Source organism: Netta rufina (genome assembly GCF_964035555.1).
Source record: "Netta rufina genome assembly, chromosome: 17".
In the NCBI taxonomy this organism is placed as follows: Eukaryota; Metazoa; Chordata; class Aves; order Anseriformes; family Anatidae; genus Netta; species Netta rufina.
This window is the reverse complement of record NC_140141.1, coordinates 14,202,807-14,223,034: the sequence shown is the minus strand read 5'-3', so window position 1 is coordinate 14,223,034 and position 20,228 is coordinate 14,202,807. Positions and strand designations below refer to the sequence as shown.

At 57.0% G+C, this 20,228-nt stretch overlaps 2 protein-coding genes across 3 annotated transcripts in view; both read left to right on the top strand.

The window, feature by feature from the left end:
• Positions 1–15,369, top strand: part of CORO1C (coronin 1C) — a 36,311-nt gene extending 20,942 nt beyond the window's left edge. For both annotated transcript variants that reach the window (XM_084297031.1, XM_084297032.1), the window contains exons 3-11: positions 584–706; positions 5,956–6,085; positions 7,799–7,980; positions 8,522–8,641; positions 9,185–9,289; positions 10,560–10,705; positions 11,484–11,541; positions 11,630–11,875; positions 12,616–15,369. In XM_084297031.1, the coding sequence (XP_084153157.1) occupies positions 584–706; positions 5,956–6,085; positions 7,799–7,980; positions 8,522–8,641; positions 9,185–9,289; positions 10,560–10,705; positions 11,484–11,541; positions 11,630–11,875; positions 12,616–12,735 (1,230 nt within the window). In that variant the 3' untranslated portion in view covers positions 12,736–15,369. The remainder of the gene's footprint in view (positions 1–583; positions 707–5,955; positions 6,086–7,798; positions 7,981–8,521; positions 8,642–9,184; positions 9,290–10,559; positions 10,706–11,483; positions 11,542–11,629; positions 11,876–12,615) is intronic.
• Positions 15,370–16,883: 1,514 nt separating this feature from the next.
• Positions 16,884–18,882, top strand: SELPLG (selectin P ligand). The gene is made up of 2 exons (XM_084297062.1): positions 16,884–17,001; positions 17,565–18,882. The coding sequence occupies exon 2, from the start codon at positions 17,628–17,630 to the stop codon at positions 18,852–18,854; it is 1,227 nt and encodes a 408-aa protein (XP_084153188.1). The 5' UTR covers positions 16,884–17,001; positions 17,565–17,627; the 3' UTR covers positions 18,855–18,882.
• The last annotated feature ends 1,346 nt before the right edge of the window (positions 18,883–20,228 follow it).

Genomic DNA, 20,228 nt, shown 5'->3' with positions numbered 1-20,228 from the left:
CCTGAGTCCCTTGGGAAGCCCCCCCAGAGGCAGGTGGGGGTCAGGGAGGGGGCTGCGGCCGCCGTCCGCGTGTCGGCAGCATTTATCTCTGAAAATAGCATTTGCTCTGCATCACCAGGGCTTAAAAGCCTTCCGCCCGAGCAAAATACTTTCATGATGAAAGCGAGCAGACTGGGTAAACTCCACGAGCAGCAACACCCTTCAATTAGAGAGCCAGCTTGGTTATCTTTAGCCGTCGCTGGCCGCCGCCGTAAAGCGCAGAGAAAACCAGAGCTTCCTCGTGCGGGCACGGCGTTGGGGCTGCCTGCCCTCCTCCCAAAACGTGGCCAGCAGCTCAGCCCTGCCTCTGCCAGCAGGACACGCTCAGGATACATCCGTGCAGAGGATGGAGCCCCCGTGTGCTGGGGAAGGCTCCAGCGTGGCCCTGCTGGTGCTGGGGAGAGGTTCGTTTCCTCTCCTGGTGCTCAAGATGCTCGTGCCACGAATGCCAAACGCCTTGGGAGCGTTAGGAGGCGTCTTATTCTTCACTGTGCTCTGGGTCTTTGGGGTTTTACAGCTCTTTTCCTTCTTTTTTTCCCTCCAGACGGGCCGGATTGACAAGTCCTATCCGACAGTGTGCGGGCACACGGGCCCGGTGCTGGACATAGACTGGTGTCCCCACAACGACCAGGTCATCGCCAGCGGCTCCGAGGACTGCACCGTCATGGTAAGTGGCCCGGGGTTCCCTCAGGGAGCAGGGCTTGCTTCGCCCAAATTGGGGTGCTGCAAATGTTTGTGATTCGGAGGGCAGACGGGGATCTGCTGCCCCGACACCGAGCACAAATCCTTCCCGGTGTCAGAAGTCCCGGGCGTTCTCTCCATCACATTTTGGCTCTGCTCAAGGAATTACGGTGTCCTGTCTGCAGGAGCCAGCTGGATACTGGAGCAAAACCAGCTCTGGTACCCGTGTAACAGAATTTGCACCCTCACAACTGGTTCTTTTTCTGGAGGGGAGAACCTCTCCAGCTCCAAGGTCACGCTTGGTGGAGCTGGCTTGGCCGGCGGCTTTCTGGTTTCATCTCGAGTTGCTCTTCCATTTTGCCTTCCTCTGGGGATCCGTCTGCTGCTCGAGAAGAGCAGGAGCTGTGCCAGGCAGCGGTGACTTGTTCCGATCTGCAGTGCTCTGGGGAAGGCAGAGGTGGCTCCGTTCCTCAGATATCCTGGCAGATTTGGTGGCGTGTGCTGGAAGGAGGTGGGGGTGAGAGGGGAACGAGCGCATCTGCTTGCAGAACTGCTTCAGCCCTCGATGCAAGGATGCTGCTTCCATTCTCCTTCCATCTACAGATTGTGAGTAGATACCAGACGTTTAAAACATGTAGTAACAGGGATCCAAACCCTGCACCTGCCAACCTTGGTGCTGAGTCCTCGTTCACCTCGTCCAGGGCGCACGGAACAATTGTTGACCTTGCCCGGTGAGGGATGTGGAATCCCGCGCATGCAAATGCAGCAGAAGAAGTGAAAGAAAATCCTTGTGAGATGAAATAACGCCAACTAACTTGAGTGATCTTTGGCCATATTTAGAAATGCTGTAGGCTGAATGTTATATTGAAATCTTATTATAGATCACGGCAGATAAATTCCTTTGCTTCTGCTCATCGTTAAGATGTTTGGGAGGGGATTCATCCCAAGAGGCTTATCCTGGGACAGCTCTTGCCTGTGATCTCCCAGTCTTGGAAGCTGAAGCATGTTAACAAATTGTCCTATATTTAATATTAAACAAAACAACAAGCTTCTGTGTTTCTAACCGTCACTACTGGGCTAGAGCTGAGCTTTGAAGGATGCCTTAATGCTGCTCTGGAAAGCAGAGCCCAGAAAGCCCGCGAGTCGGAGTGAAATTCGAGCAGCAGCAGCAGCAGATGATGAGGCCGAGGTCCACGGCTGCCTTTCTGGAGGCAAAAATCAGCCTCTAATCCAAGTGCAATGCCAAGTATGTTGCGAGGCTCCGCAGGGATTGAGTTATGCAGAAAACCAACGTTGTGCAAGTTGTCCAGGGCTCCTGATGCGGACACAAAGCGTCCCCAGGAACCGAGCCTGCTGCTGCACAGGACCAAGAGGAGCCTCTCGTTGGGTGTCACGCAGTTTGTGATGGGAAGTGCTGCATCCCAAAGCACTTGGCACGTGGTAGCTGGGCTGGACAGAGCCAGAGGCTGCGTGTAAAGAACATGCCTGGGCCATCCGGGAGAGGAACTGGACGAGCTGCTGAGCCCTCCCAGCTTTAATTGCTTTTTCTCTCTCTCGGCACAAGTAATTTGGCATCCTGGTTTTGGAGCCCTGCTTCCTGAACAGCCTGTCACCGAGTAAACCCTCCTGACTTTGTTTAAAGGATCTGTAGTCTTCGGCTCTGAACTCCTCGTTAGCCACGAGAAATGCAAAAGTAGTGATGTGATGGAGGAAAACTGTGTGGCTTTCTGCAGAAGTGGCAGCTGCTTTCAAAAAGTAACTTACATTTTCCAAGGCCATCAGTTCATTGATGCTGTTTCTGCCCAGGTTTTCCATCTTTTCTGCCTGCCTGCCTGTTTTTTCCCCCCCTCCTGTCTCTCCTGGTTTTCTGACCGCATCTCCTTGCCCGCAGTGCTACCAGTTCCTGAATTTGTGGGCTTTTCCCTTGGATAAAACCCCACCAAATGCAGCGCTGCTGGGCTTCAGCTGTGTGTCCGAGCTGAAGTGAGCCCCTTCCCTGCAGCCGTGCCTTTGAGCTGTCTGCAGGGCTCTTGTTGCTCAGAGAAGGTTGACTTGGCACGCTCAAAAGCGAGAAGCATCTTTATAGAAATAAAAACTCAGATCTGTAGAAGGTGGAAATAACCCCGTGAGCTGCATGCAGACAGGTATGGCATTGAGTTGGTTAGACGAGGGAGTGAAATGGGGCAAAATAGGGGAAAGCAGGCATCTTTTTCTGCTACCGCTGGGCTTTGTAGCTTGGGCAGCTTTAGAGCTTTGACCACTTGTGGATGCACTGGGATTTTTCAGATGAGAGGCGCTTGCTGGGGGTGATGTGGGTGCTCTGTCACACCTGGAGCATTCAGAATTACCTGGAGGGAGAGAAGACGATGGGTGGCAAGACTCAGGGCACCAAAACAGCCTCGTGGCCCCTCACTGCTGTGCTGCAGAGGAATGGGATGGGCTGTCCCCATCTCCTCTGCCCTAACCTGCTCTCAGAAGGAGTTTCTTGAGAGCACTGTGGCATGCAGACACCTCCTGTGGCCTCCTTCTGGTCTTCCCTTTGGGGAAGGATTCTCTTGTGCCTACAAATCAGGAGTTACTTAAATATTTGTGCTCAGCGCTCTGCTGAATGACTGTAACGTGCTGCAGCTTTTTTTAATTCAGCTGGAAAATGACTGTGTAAAGATGTGCAGGTGACAGCAGCCGGCCTCTCCCAGGTATGGAAGATGTGCTTCGTTGTGCTTCATCAGCAGCTGAATGCTAACGAGCTTGCTGGTAACGGCAGGAGAGGAGTTCAGTCGATGGAGCAAATTGTTTTAAGGTTAAACCAGAGCCCTCGCAGCGACCTGAGACGGGAGCCTGGCACCAGGCAGTCCCGGAGCAGTGCTGCTGGTGGTGATGTGGCACCAAGCTCTGTCCCCACGAGGTGAACAATTTGGGCACCGGGCTGGGCTGAGGATGGATGCACAAAGTGCCTGAGCAGAGGCACCCCACCCCGGGCAGGAATGAGGGGGCCAGGTCGCTTGGGAGCATCCCCTGACCTTTTACACTCCTCGTGGTTGTTTTTTTTTGCAATACCAAGCAGGATGATTAGGTCAATCGTTTCTGTAATCTGCAGAGGATTACACTGCTCTGCAGCTGCTGTAAACTAGAGGGGCTTTCCCTCTTTCCCTTGAAGAAAAAAAAACAACAAACTCTGTCCTCCAGAGGCTCTTTAAAAAAAAACCAAACTCCTTTCCATTGGTATTCTGCCTGTAATTCCTCCCCCCTGCGCTCGCTGGCTCAGGTTTGAACCCAGTCCTGCAGCTCTCCAGCACGCAGAGGGCTTGGCAACGGGGCTGCTCTCACCCCAAAAGCCTGCTCCCCAGCTCAGACCCCAAAAAATAAAAAAGGGGGATGTCTGGGGAGGGGTCACAGCCCCTTCTGACAGTCTGTGCTGCTGCCTCGCCACGGAGAGCCATGGGTGTAAAAGCTGCCCCTTTGCGCCCGGGCTGCTGGCTTCTGCTCGGGTTGGAGCTGGTGCTGCCCCTGGCTTTGCGTGAATAAATCCAATTTTCAGAGCTGCTCCCACAAAGCCTTGCCCTTGGGGTGAGACTGGGTGAATCGGGGCAGGACGCTTGGCAGAAAAGCTTGGTTTCCCCGAGGGGGAAGAGACGCTGAGCTCACTTTGCTGTTTGTAAGGGCTCCTCGGGACCCCGGGGTAAGCAAATATCTGGCTCCTTGCTTAATCCTTGGTGTAACATCAGCTTGCCTGCACCAGCCCTAACCGCCAGGGCCTTTATGTCTAGAGGAGAAGCTGTTTGGGTGGGTTTTGTCTCTGGTTTTGGTGGTTTTTGTCTCTCAGCTGCGCCCAGCGCCCTTTCCCAGGCTGTCACCCCCGCGGGTCCCTTCGGCTCCGTCTCCCGGCCCCCCTCCCGTGCCAGCCGTCTCCCCGGTTTAGGTAATACCTATTTTTTGCAGCATTGCCTTAGTGCTCGGAGCTGTGAAGGGTTCGGAGGCGGTTCCTGTGAGACCTGCGTGCAATAATTACACCAAGTGCGGGTGCTGCTTTTAGCAGGCTGCTTTGCGCGTTCTGCGCTCCCGTCAGCAGCCGTGCGCCGAGCTGCTGCTGCTGCTGTCAGGTTTTTATTCCCTGGCTGGCGTGAACAAAGCTGCCTCTGTACGAACTGACAGCTTTGTAACCCGGTTTCACCCTGCAGCAGGCAGGTGAGGTGCCTTGCTGCGATGTGCGAGGGGTTTGAACACAATCCTCCGACGGCAGGAGGTGGCCGGAGCGAGCGGGGCGCTGTGCTGCCCTTCGGAGTGCCCAGCTCTGCTTTGTAGCCCAATTTAAAACCCTGACCACTGGAAAAAGCCACGGCATGTGTCATCCCATCACCAGTACAGTCCCATCAGCCAGGAGAAGGAGAAGGGATTTGAAATCCTAGAGCAGGAATCCTCCGCGGGGGGCCTGAGGATGCGGAGAGGGACAGCGCCCAGAGGATGGCACCAGGGCCTGGAATCCCATCAGGGCTGGTTGGAGGTGAGCTGGGACACGCAGGGGATGCTCACATCTCAGAGGTTTTCATCTGAGCAGCAGCAGCCGTCCCTGGGAGAAGAGAGAACCTGGGACGAGAGCGAAAATCCAGGCATTTGTGTCTGCCTCACCCCAAAACCCGCCTGGGTCGCAGCCCCTGCCCTGACCCCTTGCCTGGGTGCTGCGGGCAGGGCTGGGGGTCCCTGCTCTGCTCCTCCAGGAAAAAAACAAAAAAAAAAAACCAAAAAACCAAACAATAGGAGGCGAGGGAAACGTGCTCTGATGCTGCCACCTACCCGTGGGCAGCTCTCACTGCTGGGCGATGGGTTTCTTGCAGGTTTAATGCGCTCTTGTGCAGGTCAGGCTCAGTTCAAAGGCTCTCGTCCGATGCTGAATTGCAGGAATAGTTCTGGGAGGGCAGCTCCTGCCCTGGGGCATGGGGATTTTTCCTCCCTCCCATCCCTGGGCTCTGCTGGTTGCAGAAGCTGCCCCCTGGGGCTGGTAAATGCCAGGCTCTGCAGCTGACAAGGCGAAGGCACGGGCTGGAGGTCCTCGGGGTCGTTCCTCTTCCTGACGGCTCTCTCCTGGGATTTGCTCCCATTTTCCTGTTTATATCAGGAGGGACAGCCCGGCCTTCTGCTCTGCCTTGGCACGGGAGGCGTGAAGTGAATGAGTAGCGCGCTCTGCAGCGGGGATGGATGCCCTCTGGCTAACCCTCTTTCCTTTTTCCCCCTTTCCAGGTGTGGCAGATCCCCGAGAACGGACTCACCCTGTCCTTGACAGAGCCGGTGGTGGTTCTAGAAGGCCACTCGAAGCGAGTGGGCATCGTGGCTTGGCACCCGACCGCGCGCAACGTGCTGCTCAGCGCAGGTACGGGGTCAGCTCCCGGCCCCTTCCACCTCGTTTCACTGGTGCCGTGTCCTGGAGCAGGGATTTGGAGCCTGGCTGCTCCTTTCCCTCTCCCAGCAGCTTGGGGCCAGTGAATCACAAACCTGTGACAGTTCCTCAGAAGGCTGGGACACGTGGCTCAAAGCCCTCTCCACGTCCTGGCCTTTTATCCCTGCTTTTACAGGGACGAGAACCAGGAAACTGAAGGCATGAATTACTGTATGAAAACTGCCCCAGTTTTCATCCCAAGCTCCATCAGCTGATAACTATTCACATACGCGCTCCCCTCCTTCCTGTTTTCATGTTTTTATTTCATTTATAAAAGGCCCACGTGTTTCTCCTTTTGGCTGGTCCCTGCAAGGTGTCCTGCTGGTCCATCCCCAAGCTTTCAGCATTTCCCAAATTGTCTCCTTGGCCGGTCCGGTCTGTGCAGTCAGATTCTTTTGACCACTGAAAAACAGTCAAATCATGATGGAAATAAAATGGAAAAGTCATTATCCATTAGCTCACTCGGAGGCTTTCATAGCATGACCTTTAGGCTGGAGCCTAATAAAAGAAGCAAATCGTTCTGGCTGCACTCTCAGCTGAGCTCTGTGGGGTTTTGGGGGGTGTAAACGCCCCCTGAGGAACTGGCTGGCTTTTGATCTGGTTTCCCCGAAAACGCTTTGATTGCAGACCCTGTGGCACTGAAATTAATGAAGCTCGGTGTGAGGATACACAGAAGGAGAGGCTTGTTCTTCTTAGGTAGCTTTTCCAGAGTGCTGCACTCACAAGCAGAGGTCCCCAGGGCTCCTCTTGGTGGCGACAAACCGATGCTGGATGTCTCGGGCTGTTTGGGAGGGCACAGTGATCATTAATTATCTCAGCCTCAGCGTGTTTTCACCCCTCCTTGAGCATTAGGGGAGCTGGATAACTCAGCGCTGGGCTTTGTTCCCTCACCTGGCGGACTGACGGCTCCAGTCCTCTCTTATTTTGCTGTCGTCCTCTTTGAGGCTTTGTTCTTTGTCTTCTCACTGTTTGCTCCTTGAGCAGAACCACCTGCCTAATGCCTGCAGTCCTTGTGAATCTGCTGACCTCGGCTTTTGATGTCTGCCATTCTTTTTATACCTTTTTTCTGCCGTTTCCCCTCCTGATGCTGTCGCTTCCCTAATTTGCCACGAAAGCCACTCTTACTCTTTCTGCTGCAAATCTCTTCAAAACCCGAGAAGGCAGTGACTGCCAGCCCGTCCTGGATGTGCAGAGCTGGAAGAACATTGCCTCTTCGCCCTCGGCTTTCCCACTCTGCAGTCCTGCAGCTGAGCTGAGACCCGAGAGCTCCTGCACCAAACGCAGGAGGACGGCAGCAGCAGTGGCCTGGCCACGCTTTCACAGCCCTCCTTCAGCTGCATCGCTGCTCCTCCTGCCTTACCTTCAGCTTCTTCTCCCCTGGGGACCTCTCACACTGCCCCAGAGCCTTCTCGAGCTGCTGCTGTGATATTTTCAGCCCTCCCCTGCACTGCCAGCCCTGCGTGTGGGGCTCTTTGGCTGCTTTGTCCCAACTCTGAGCCTGCATCTGCCTGGGGCTCTGCGTACATAACCGTGTTTAAGAGACTGTGCCTGAGGCACTGGAGCTGCAGCAGGTTTTAGTCCTTGTTCTCTGGCTTTTTTTCCCTTTCCACCACGGTTGTGATTTGTACCTGCTGTTCTCTCTTCCAGGTTGCGATAACGCAATCATCATCTGGAACGTGGGGACAGGCGAGGCCCTCATAAACCTGGACGACATGCACGTGGATGTGATTTACAACGTCAGCTGGAATCGCAACGGCAGCCTAATCTGTACAGCTTCCAAAGACAAGAAAGTGCGAATTATTGACCCCAGGAAACAAGAAATCGTTGCCGTAAGTGTGCAGAGTAATTCCCCTACAGCAGAGGGTGAATGAAGAGCGAGCCTTTGAGCCCAGTGCGTGCTCCATTTAGTCATGTTCAAAGCGAGGAAGAAATTACAAGAAGGGTAGCGGCGGCTGAAGGATTTGTCTGGGTTTATTGGAATTAGTGTTTGAACTAGGATTTTAGGGCTCGGTTTTAAAACCTGCCGGAGTGTAATTCCGCATCTAATCCTTCTGCATAATTACGCTTTCAAAGTTGTGGATGCAAAGCGGAGATTTAGCAGCCCGCGTATGTGTTGTAGCTTGCAAAGGAGCCTTCCTTCAGCCTTGTAAGAATCAGGTAAAGCTGAAACAAAACAGCTGCGACTACTTTTGTAGCTTATTATTTGGTTTCTTCCCTCGAGCATCAGGCAAAGGTAGTTGGACGTTGCTCCGTGTAGCCGGCATCCTCCGTGGAGGATCCACGTGTGCCAGGGACTCCGTGCAGCCAGAAGAGCTGCACCCCTTGGGCTTTCAGCGCCTTGCTAGAGGCTCATTTCTAAATCTATTTCAGGAGAAAGAGAAGACCCACGAGGGAGCCCGGCCCATGCGAGCCATCTTCCTCGCCGATGGAAACATCTTCACGACCGGCTTCAGCCGCATGAGCGAACGGCAGCTCGCCCTGTGGAATCCGGTAGGTCCCTGCCCTGCTGCTACCTGTTGTAGCCCCCACGAGCTGCTAACCAGCAGCCTGCCATCACCTGCTGCACTCCTGGTTTGTAAACTTGAGGGTATTCCCTCTTCTGGCTACGTCTGAGCCTACTCAGCCTTCCTGTGCCAGAACATCTGGCTGTTATTTGGGTTTTGTGTTCACTCGGTAAAGGAAATTCTGTGTGAAGGGCGCTCCTTCCTCTCTGAATGTTTTACGTACGGAGCAAGACAGCAGCAAGCTCATCACACTGGCACAAGGCACTCACTAGCATGGCCGTGTCATGCTTTTCTCTTCGCTTTGTGAATTATCCTGGTTTTAATGCGCGATGAAAACATCTTTGGGGAGTGAATGAGCTGGTGAAACATCTGCAGCGTTTGTTAATCTAACGTACAGAGCCCTCAGGGTGGGGAAGCCACTGCTGAGTGTCCCACCAGCTCCAAAGAGCTGTTAATAATACAGATCTCGTGTTAACACGAGTTGTTCTGTTCTTCATTAACAACGGATTTATTTTTTTTTAATTTCCAGAAAAACATGGAGGAGCCAATAGCCCTCCACGAGATGGACACCAGCAACGGGGTCCTGCTGCCCTTCTACGACCCGGACACCAACATTATCTACTTGTGTGGCAAGGTAAGGGGGACCTTTTAGGATGATTAGGCTTGTTAAAATGGCATCTGATTGAACGAACAATGCTGAGGAAGTGCCCACCAAGTGTCTCACTGAAAGGGGCAGGACTAGAAATTTAGTGCTGCGGTGATGACTGGGGTTGTGGACAAATCTGAAAAAATCCAGGCTGCTCTGAAATCAGTGTGATCCTCACTTTGCAGCACTATGCAGAGACTCTGAAGGTCTGGTATGTAATGGGATGTTTCTGTGAGATGGATTTACTCGGGTAAAGCTGCTCTTAGTGCAGCAAGTCACATACTGTCATTAAAACATCTTTTGTTGTCGTTGACCTGAAAGGTTGTGCATTAATGTGGGAGGAAGGTGCATTTCGGATGATGCTATCCTTGCTCTTGATGATGATGGAGTGTGTAGCAATACTCACTCGAATTTTGTGGGGTTAAGTAAAAGAAAACTGGAATCACACGTGCTCCTTTGTAAAAGCAATTTGTAGGCATTAAGTGCTCTGAAGCACTTCTGAGTGCCACGGCTTTGGACATGGTACAGCCAGGAGCTAAAGACAAGACAAGATGAACAAGGAATTAAAAAAAAAAAAAAAAGGATCCATAAAAAGAAAACTCAACAACCCTGCCTTTGTAATGAGAACTACTCGTTCTGTAAATACTCGTTCTGTACCTCCGCTGCCTCCTCCGCTGTCGCAGAGATGGTGGTGTAGGAGGATCCTCTGGAGCCAAACAGAGGACTTGGTTTTACAGCCTTTGTGCCCGACTCTGGTTCTAACTGGGTGTGCAGATAACTTCCTCGTTTTTAAGATTATTTTGTGTGCAAGATCACCTGTCATGTAGCTAAATTGCACAGAGCACCAATACGTTTATTTTTCCTTTTCGAAACGTTTTAAAACAAACTACTTAAAAAAAGAAAAAAAGAAAAAAGCTTTTAGTGACTTTGCTGAAAAGCAGGAATCTTCTCCTTACTTTAGGGAAACCGAGGCAGCAAGCTTAGCTTTTTCACAAGAGAAAAAGTGTATGGATATTTGAGCAGACAGCAGCGTGCTGCCAGCAGCCGCAGGTGAGACATTAGCCTGGAAAGCAGCAGGAGCTTTAGCTTAGGGAACAAGAAAGCTGTATATAAACCGTGCTGCTCTGTGGTGGCATCCCTGGGAGGAGAGGGAATCGGGTGAGAGCGATACCTGCCCAGCCCGGGAGGGGATGGGTGCGTGGGCCCGCGGGGTGCTGTCCCCACAGCCTCCAGAGGGGTCCTTGTTGGTGTCCTGCAGGGCGACAGCAGCATTCGCTACTTCGAGATCACGGACGAGTCCCCCTACGTTCACTACCTCAACACCTTCAGCAGCAAGGAGCCGCAGAGAGGGATGGGGTTCATGCCAAAGAGGGGCCTTGACGTGAACAAGTGTGAGATTGCCAGGTAAGGCCTGCTGCCGCAGCCGGCACCTCGCGTGCCAAAGGGGCTGGGAGCCCTCCACAAAACTGCTGTGTGCTCCCTGCTGGCAAACCCACAGCTGCTGGGCATGGGGATGCTGCTCGAGAGGCCCCTGCTCCACCAGTACCTGCGTGGTGTTTGCTGGGGGACGCTTCTGCTGGGCGTGAGGTGATGCAGCCTGAAAATGTGACGGGATTTGGGCCGAGCCTGTTGTAAAGGGCAGTGAGAGCCAGCAGGATAAACCCTCTGCAGCTCCTGGAAGGGCCTAGAGCTCACGGCTGGCTGCAGAATTTGCCAGCAGAGCTGAGGGCTGTGGAGTTTCCAGCACCGCTCAGGTGAAGGCTGGAAAGGGGTGACCTGAGCGTGGAGCCGCCGCGCGTCGCGAGCAGCGGGCTGCCTAGGATGTGACCTGAACGTTACTTGTGTGCTGCTTGTCTCGACAGTCCGAGCAGCGGGCTGTGCCTTTCTGACAGCCCCTTCTGGCCAAAGTGCGACTCTCTGAAGTCACCCAGTACCTAAGAGGGAGCTCGGCACGCACCCAGGTAGTTTTCTCCAGCCCTTAACCAGGGCTCTGCAAGTCCTAGCGCAGCCCAGCTGTGACTCCTTAGGATTGCTCGCTGTCCGCTGCCTCCGTCTCGCAGTACGCTGCTGTGCATGAGCAGCAGAACCGAGGCTTCCTTTGCATGGCGTGGTGCCTGTCCTGGCTCCCGAGTCACGTTTCTTTTTTTCTTTTTCTCTTTTTTTCCTCCTTTTTTTTGGCAAGGTTCTTCAAGCTTCACGAGAGGAAATGTGAGCCCATCATCATGACGGTCCCGCGAAAGGTGAGCGCAGCCTCCTGCTTGCGTGGTTTGAAGCCAGCTTCGCGCCTTCCAGCCCCGCGGCGCCTCACCAGTTCGTTTCTCCTTGCAGTCGGACCTCTTCCAGGACGACCTGTACCCTGACACAGCCGGCCCGGAGGCAGCTCTGGAGGCAGAGGAGTGGTTCGAGGGGAAGAACGCCGATCCCCTGCTCATTTCCTTGAAGCATGGGTACATTCCTGGCAAGAACAGGGATCTCAAGGTGGTCAAGAAGAATATACTGGACAACAAGCCTGCCGCAAACAAGAAAAGTGATCTCATAAATGCTCCAAAGAAAGCAGCTGATGCCTCAGACCCTGTGAGTAAAATCTGTGGGGTTTTGGGGACGGTGGCCTGAGCCTTGATGATTGCCAGGGTGCTGTGTCTTCGGGCACAGCTGTAACAAAGCCCAAGGGTGCACGATTTGAGCACCCTGGGGCCAGCTGCAGGTTTCTCTACCTGCAGAGGGTGGCCGAGAGCTGTGGTGCAAAGGAAAGCTTGGCAGCTCGGCCCGGCCACACGCCTGCTTGGGTTTGTTCAGCCTGAGGCTCCATGTGAGCATGGGTTTGCACGAGGCTGGGTCGTTTGGGTGAGAAACACCTCCTATAAACAGCCAGCTCGCTGCTCATCTCCGCGGGCTGTGTGTGCCACGTCCTGCAGGGAGTTAGCAAAAGCCATTTGTTGAAGAGAAACGTAAGATCCTGAATTGGGCACCTTCTTGTGTGTGTGCAAAACCCCGTGGGACAAACCAACCTCAGGCTACACGGGTCTGGGAGGAGGTTGAAGAGAATCGCCCGGCTGGGGGGGATAGCTGAGGGGTGGCGTGGTGATGTGTGGAGGCAGGGAGAGGGCAGCTCGGGCGAGTGATGAAACGCTTCTAAAGAGCAGGATTCATCCCGGTGTGTGTGCCAGGCACCCTCAGCACGCTCCCCTTTCTGCCCCATGTGCCCCAGGCTTTGGGGTGTCCCCCCGGCGAGCTGCCTCGCTCTGAACACTCCCTTGTACAGACCCCATCCCGCCAGCTCCTGTAACCACCACGCCTCTTCTCTTCCGCTGCAGCAAAACGAAGCCAAATTGGACGAGATACTGCGGGAGCTGAAATCCATAAAGGACACGATCACCAACCAGGACGAGCGCATTTCCAAGCTGGAGCAGCAGATGGCGAAGATCGCAGACTGAGCGGGGCGAGCGGGCGCTGGCGGGCGCTGCCAGCCCAGACACATTCCAGTTCCCCGGTTCGGCAAGCAGCAGCGTGCAGCATTCCAGTACGAGCTTTCCTCTTCTCCCAAAATTCACGTCAACGAGAGCCGATGATTAAAAGCCAAGCTTTTTAGTGAAATATTTTTTTTTTTTTTCCTGATGTTTTAATGAATTTATGTGACTGTGTCAAACAATTCAAAAAGAATAAGTGCTACTTTGACGGTCTTTTTTTTTTTTTTTTTTTTTTTTTTCCTCCAGATGTTACGAATTCTTGAAAACAAACCCATTATGACTTTCGATGTTGTGCCCAAATACCTTTTTTTCTAGATTTAGGGACCAATGCCACATTGTTCTTAACCATTTTTTAAAGTTGCCAAAAAAACGAAACAAAAAAAAAAAAAAGTTGCTTTTTATTTTTCTTATTTGCCACTTTGCAGTATTTGTGTTTTGAATTTAAAGGGACGGCACTGTGTGTGTGTGCGCGTGCGTGCGTGTGGTGGGCGTTTATACTGTTTAGAGATCAAAACCGAAGCTATTTTGTATAAATCTCCAATTTTGAACAATCAGATCGGTTCCCCCTGCAGTGTGGCCGAGGCTGCTGCTGAGCTCCCTCAGAGGTTCCGTGCGAGCTGACCTTCCTGCCTTCCCGATGTGTTCTGATGGCCGCTGTCTAACGGTTTTAAAAAAAAAAATATATATATATATATATATATAGTGCTGAATGAAGTGATTCATGCCACAGACTGCCTCTGCTCCTTCTTCCTCCCTGCACAACTTTGACCTGAGCATCGCCTCCCCCTTGTAAAATAACCTCTCCTTTTGGGTTTCTCCAGCCCCCTCGTAAAATAACCTCTCCTTTTGGGTTTCTCCAGCCCTGTCCAAGCGGGCAGGTTGCAGTTGCTGGTTGTGGTGTCAAGGCAGGAGCTGTTCCCTGCAGGAGCTGCGTTGTGTTTAGCCCTGGAGTGCAGAGTTCAAGGTGTGCACGAGGCGCGAGGCTGCGAGCAGGGGGCTGCTCCCGTCTCGCCTCGTCTCCGGCACGGCCACGCATGGCACTAGGAGTGCTTGGGGCTCCTCCACAGCTGCCCTCAGCCTCTGGGGCTTCTTTGCTTTCAGAAGCTTTAAAAAGATTTAAAAATCCTGTGAGCTTGCAATTCTTTGGCCTTCAACTTTAGTACTGATGGTGGAAATCTTGGCTCTGCTTCCCGAGCAGCATTAAGGGGTAGCTGGGGGACTGGCACCAGGGGTCTCCAGAAACAAACTGTCCCCGGTTATATATATATATATATTTTAACCTCCTTGCCTTAAAATTTCACAGGAAAGGGTTTGTTCCCAGCTGAGCTCGGTGACCCTCACCCCCTGCAGTCCCAGCCGGGGAGGGGAAGGGGCTGGGGGAGGTCCTGCCCCCAGCTCGGAGAGGTGCTGCTCTCCCCTGATCCTTCCAGATCCTCACCCCAAAGCCCCTGGGGGTGCGCAGGACTCGCAGAGCTCATCTTGGGATCTCTTCCTCTCCACCTCTGCTCGTGCGGGGTCTGCGCTGCCAAAGGCGGGGGGGTGCTGAGGCTGGGGGCAGGAGCGTTCCCTGCTGGCCCTACGCTGCGATGGGACCTGGGCTGCTCAGGCAAGCTCGGGCTTCACCCTTTTGCTGCGTGCACCCCTGGTTAAATCCAGACCTGGATAAAACCCTCGGGGGGTCCGAGCGATGTCCAGGAGTTAGCTGGCAGCTGCTGAGCCCCAAATACCCATCCCTGGGCTCTGCCCCTCGGCCCAGCTCCCTGCCACCACGCTGTGCGTGCTTGGGGCCGCCACACAGAACAGGGTGCGTCCCTTCGTCCCACCTAAAACCATCCTTCCTCCCTCTGGCTGGCTACAAGTCCACAAATTCCCCTTTTTTTCCCCTTTTTCCTTCAGCGTTTGCATGTTCACAGCTTACAGGTCGAGGATCCTCTGCCCTGGAGGGCCGTGGGTGCTGCTGGGCGAAGTAGCTGGAGAGGCACGAGGAGGGGGTGCGAAGGACAGAGGAGGTGTTACGGTTCCTAGCAGGAAAGCTTAATAAAAGTGGATTTTCTTCGTTTTAAGTGGTTAGCATCGCAGACGGGGCACGTTTTCCCTGCCTGGATGCTGGTGTAGGGGGGGGAACGAGCCCTGGTGCTGGGTTCCCAGCCCAGCCGTGGGCTGCTCGAGTGTTTGGTGCTGGTTTCGTATTGCAGTCAATGGCTGAGATGATCTGTATTACTTTTAATTTTTATCATTTTGGGAAAACAAAACCAAACGATACTGCTCTCCCCCCCCCAAACGGTGCTCTCTCTGTGTCGATTTTTGTACGTGTGACGTCGGGGTTGTGTGCTTGGGGACCTTGCGGGTTGTTTTTTTTTTGTTTGTTTTGTTTTGTTTTGAGTTTTTCTAATCGGAGGGAACAAAGTTCCTGAACTGCTGGAGCGAGATGCCCAGCTGAGATTGGCGCGGTGGACGGTTTGAGGAGGGCGGAGGCAACGCCGCCGTGGTTTGGAGCTTGTAGCCTGTATTTAATCTAAACGAACTGATGACGCCTAGCCAGGCTCAGCCCGAGTCAGTGCCTGAAGCTTTTTGTAGCCGTGATATCCCAGAAGAGAACCAGCGACGTCCTGAAAGATGCGCTCTTATAGAGCGGCCCTAAGTACCTGTCCGAATATTTGCTTCCATTTTCAAGAGATAAAAGCTCATTGATTACAAACTTCCTCTGCTTGCTTCTTCTTTGGCTCCTCTCGGCGCTGCCCGGGGTGGCTGGCAGGGGGGGTTGGGGGGGGGGCACGGCTGCTGCTCGCCCCTTTCTCGGGGCCGGGAGCTGCGGCAGCAGCTGCTCGGGAAGGCGTAGGAGTGGGGACAACGTCACGGCCTGAACGTGCGCCCAGGTCCCCTCCTGGAGCCCGGCACGGGCAGATGGAGGGGCTGCGGGGGTCGATACTGCAAACCCTGCAGCAGGGCACGGGGACAGGGATGGGGACAGGGACAAGCTGTGCCCCGGCCGCCCAGGACAGCCGGCATTGCTCCGGGCTCTGTGTGGGGTGGGTGAGCCTCGGTAGCGCCCACAATTTAGGTTTTCTGGCCTGGCGGTGTCGTAACTGACAGCACTCAGTGCGGCGATGGGAAGCCGAGCGCGTCAGACTGTGGCCGAGCAGCCCGGTCCCTGCGGTGCCTCCTCCAGCAGGAGGTTGGAGGCTTCCCAGTGAGCAAACCCCGGGTTTCTCCAGGTGTGGGATGCTGCTGGGGGTCCCCGAGGAAGCCGAGATAGGGACAGGACAGGGATGCTCTTGAGGAGCTGCTCCCTCGCTGCCCGTGCACCACTTGGACCTCTCCCAGCGAGGCCCATCCGCAGCCCAAGGGGATTTTTCCCCGGGTGATGTGCAGGGGACCAGGAGCATCCTCCAGGCTCCAGGGGGCTGAACGCAGCCAAAAATCCGTGGGGCTGTGCCGGGGGGCAGAGGGATGCAGTGGGGTTGTTTACGGCCCTGGGTGGCAGCCGCAGAGCGCTCGCTGCGGATGTGATCTTGCAGCACCCTTCCTGCGGCTGCGGCTCCTGCCTGCTGCTGCTGTGCCGGTGCCTGCGGTCAGGGCGGGTTCCTTCCGAGCTGCTGCACCCCTGGGTGCCCAGGGAACGCCCGCGGCCCCATGCCCCAGATGCCACAGTGCCCCACAGCCGCTCCGTGGGGGCCAGGAGATGCGCCCAAGCATAAGGGCTCTGCAAATTCCTCGAGCCAAGCCCCTGCATCCCTCCTCTGCTTCCTCGCCACATGGGAAGGCTGCTCCCCGCATCGGGGTCCTCCTATGGGGTCGCCTCTTTGTGGGGGCCGTGTCTTGCCCCCATTTGGCCATGCCCACACTGTGCCAAGGGCCCCGGGGCCGCCTTTGCCTCCACTTCTGCTTTCGGGACAGCCACCAGCCCCAGCACGCAGACCCAGGGGAGCAGGACGGGGGCACCCAAGGGACCCCCCGCTATCACCCCAGCGGGGACAGGACTTAGGGGTGCACCCCAACGGGTGCACGAAGCCCCCAGCCCTCAGCGGCCCCCGCTGGCAGCGTGACGTCCTTCCCCCCCCCAGGGCTCTCCGAAACCGCAGCTGTGTTTCCTGCCCGCCCCGGCGGGGAGGTGCAGGCGGGGCGCAGCCCGCGACGCCCCCTCCGCTACACCCGGTACCGGGGCTGCCGGGCCCTCGGCGGTGACGGCCACCGGTGCTGCAGCTCGGGGTCCCACAGCGTCCCCTGGAAGAGGTGAGCCCCGGCGAGGGGGTGCTCCAGATCCGGGCCCCGGCACCCCTAGGGCTTGGCCCCAAGGATGGAGAGGGTGCCGAGGGGATGCTAAGGGGTGCGTTGGGTGCGCACGGGCCCCCAGGGGTGCCTCTCTCTGCTCCGTGCTGGTCCCCGAGGGGGTAGGATGGTGGGTGTGGGAGCCCCCGTTCCGGGTGGCATCGGTCGGTGTTTGGGGCTGGGTGCGGGGCCCTCCCTGTCCTCCAACCGCTGGGGCTGTGTGCGAGCGAGGGGCAGCCCGTGGGGAGCTTTGGGGTGGCTTCAGCTCTACTCCGAGCGAATGGCTCAGCTTTTGGGGCACCCTCTGGCCGCACGGTGGCCCGCTGCCGCCCGCGGAGGGGAGGACGGGCAGCCCGGGGTGGGGTCGAGCCGAAGCGTGTGCGACGTCCCCGCGCTTTCATTTCCACGCGGGACGTCAGCCTGCAACCACCCGTCTCGCAGCAGCCCCCTCCATCGCGGCTCGTTTCCCATTTCCAGGCTCTTGACTTCCTTTTGCAATTTTGCTTTTTTTTTTTATTTTTTTGCAGAGCCTCCCGCAGGTGGAGGGGCCCCGTTTCACCTTCCCCCCCCACACCCCTTCCCCAGGTGCCATGGCGCTGTGCTGGGCCGTGCTGGTGGTGCTGGTGCTGAGCACCCTGCGGGCGTGCGGGGCCCGACCCCCGGAGCAGAGGGGCCTGCAGTGGGTCTGGGGGGCAGCAGAACCAGCGCCAGCCGAGCCCCTGCTGCCCTCCCGCAGGCGAAGAGCCGATTATGGGCAGCCCCAACCCGGCACCACCGCGATGCCCGAGAGCAACGAGACCGAATCCCTCGCGCCCGACTTGCTGCTGGGCTCCACGCTGCCTCCGGGGCTCAGCACCAACAGCAGCCTGCCCCAGCAGCTCACCACGCTGCCCATGGACCTGGATGAGACCGATTCCCCCAAGCCCGACTCGCTGCTGGGCTCCACGCTGCCTCCAGGGCTCAGCACCAACAGCAGCCTGCCCTTGAAGGTCACCACGTTGCCCGTGGACCTGGATGAGACCGATTCCCCCGAGCCCGACTCGCTGGGCACGGAGCCGCCGCTGGCAGCGGGCACCAACGCCAGCCTGCACCGGGAGCTGGTGCTGAGCACCGCGGAGCCCCAGGATGAGACCGACTCCCCCGACCCCGACTTGCTGCCGAGCTCCGCGCCCAGCACGGAGGCAGCACCCCGAAGTAACGGCACCGCCATCCCCGGCTGGCTCATGGCATCCGGAGGGCCTGGCACCGAGGGGACCGTGGCTGGTGGCACGGATGCCAGCTCCTCCACGGGGACCGTGGCCGGCAGCATGGATGACATCTCCACAGGGAGCGTGGCTGGAGGCACGGATGCCGCCTCCACGGAGCCACGCTCAGCTCTGCCCCCCACCAGCATCATCCACAAAAAAGCCAGGGACCCCCCGGTGCTGTATCACCCGGGGGAGGCCACCGCGGCTCCCTCGGACTCGAAACCCGGGGGGAAGGCGGTGGAGGAGCCCCCCGCCGTCCCCTGGGACGACAACGCGCTGATGAACAAGTGCCTGCTGGCCATCCTGCTGCTGGCGCTGGTGGCCGCCGCCTTCATGGTGTGCACGGGGGTGCTGGCCGCCCTGCTCTGCCGCCGGGCCCGCACGGCTCGCCACCAGCTCAGCCCCACCGAAATGGTTTGCATCTCCTCCCTGCTGCCCGACGGCGAGGCCACTACCACCAACGGCCCCCGGCTGGGCCCCCACCGGCACCGCAAGCTGCTGGCCGACGGCAGCTCCGAAGCCGACGGCGACAACCTGACGCTCAGCAGCTTCCTCCCCGAGCACTCCTAAACCGGGGGCTTGGCGGCCCCCGCAAAGCAGAAGCAGCTGGAACGGACTCAGTCACCCCATTAAAGCGCCTCTCCTGCCCGGACGTGGTGGTCTCTTGGCTCCTGCCCACATCCCCCTCCTGAAATTTCGGTTCTCCATCCTCTTCTTCTGGCGGCAGCAGAAATGAAACCCCCCCCCACACACACACACACTCCCTTCCCTGGGTGCTGAGCAGCTGGGGATGGCGGCTTTGGGTCCCCGGCCTCATGGCAGGAGTGGAAAGGGTGGGGGGACATGGCAGAAACACTGCTGGGGCCGGGGTGGGCACGTTTGTGGTGTCCCACACAGAGGGGCGAGGGGACGCCACCAGTTCCCACCCCGGGGAGAAGGAACATCCCAGAGCTCTCCCTGCCACCTCTGTGTCCCCACATCCCCATCCCAGTCCCCACATGCTGTCCCCGTGTCCCCACCCCGTCCCCGTGTCCCCACATCCCCACCGCCCTCCTCACACCGCCCTTGTGGTTCGCAGCCCACGCTTGGGCACCGAAGCGTTTCGGCACATGCTGGTGGCCCCGTGGTGCCGTCCCCTGTGCCTCGAGAGCGGCCCTGGCCGCGTCCCCGGCCCCGTGTTTACATTCACGCCCCGCTTCAAATATTTTCCACCCGGGCCCGGGCCCCCGGTGAATGTAAATGTTTATGGCGAGCCCGTGCGGCTTCTCAGAGGGACCCCGGCGTGCTGGGGGGGGGACACTGCTCGTGTCCCATATTGGTGACACCCCGCAGGACTCGGTGTAGGGCTTTGAGCCATGCTAGGGGACCAGGGACAGTCACCCGTGGGGTCCCTTACAGCAGGGAGGCGCCACAGGGTGGGCATCGCCCCCGTCGCCCCCACACCTCCACAGAGCCAACATCCCCGTGTAAAAACCCCTCACAGGAGGCCACGTCCCTGCTTTTATGGGGGTTTGTGTGTCCCCGGGACGGCAAGGACACACGTGGGGACCGTGGGGGCTGTCACCCCAGCCCTCTCCCAGCAGAGGAGGGGGCAGTGTGGGGGTGCTGCCCCCTCTGGTTGCCTCATTTTGGGCCAGGATCCTTTTTCTGTGGGGAAATATTGGGATTGGGATCGGGACCAGCCGCCAGGGATCGCCCTATTTGTCCTGACGGGCTGCCACGGCCCAGCTCACGGGCCAGGAATCTGCAGGAGGCCGGCACGGGCGGTCCCGCTGCCCCAGGGGGGCGGCATGAGGGGAAAGGGGGCCATGTGGGACATGGGGACGTGTGTGGGGACAGGGCCCTGTGTGGGGTACGGGGCGCTTTGTGGGGTATAGGGCTGTGCAGTGCCACACACGAGGCTGCACGTGCTGAGGAGCAGCCCTACAGGACAAGGCCTCCTCC

Coding starts and splice junctions, on each gene's coding strand:
- SELPLG (XM_084297062.1), top strand. CDS start 17,628: ATGGCGCTGTGCTGGGCCGTGCTGGTGGTGCTGGTGCTGAGCACCCTG.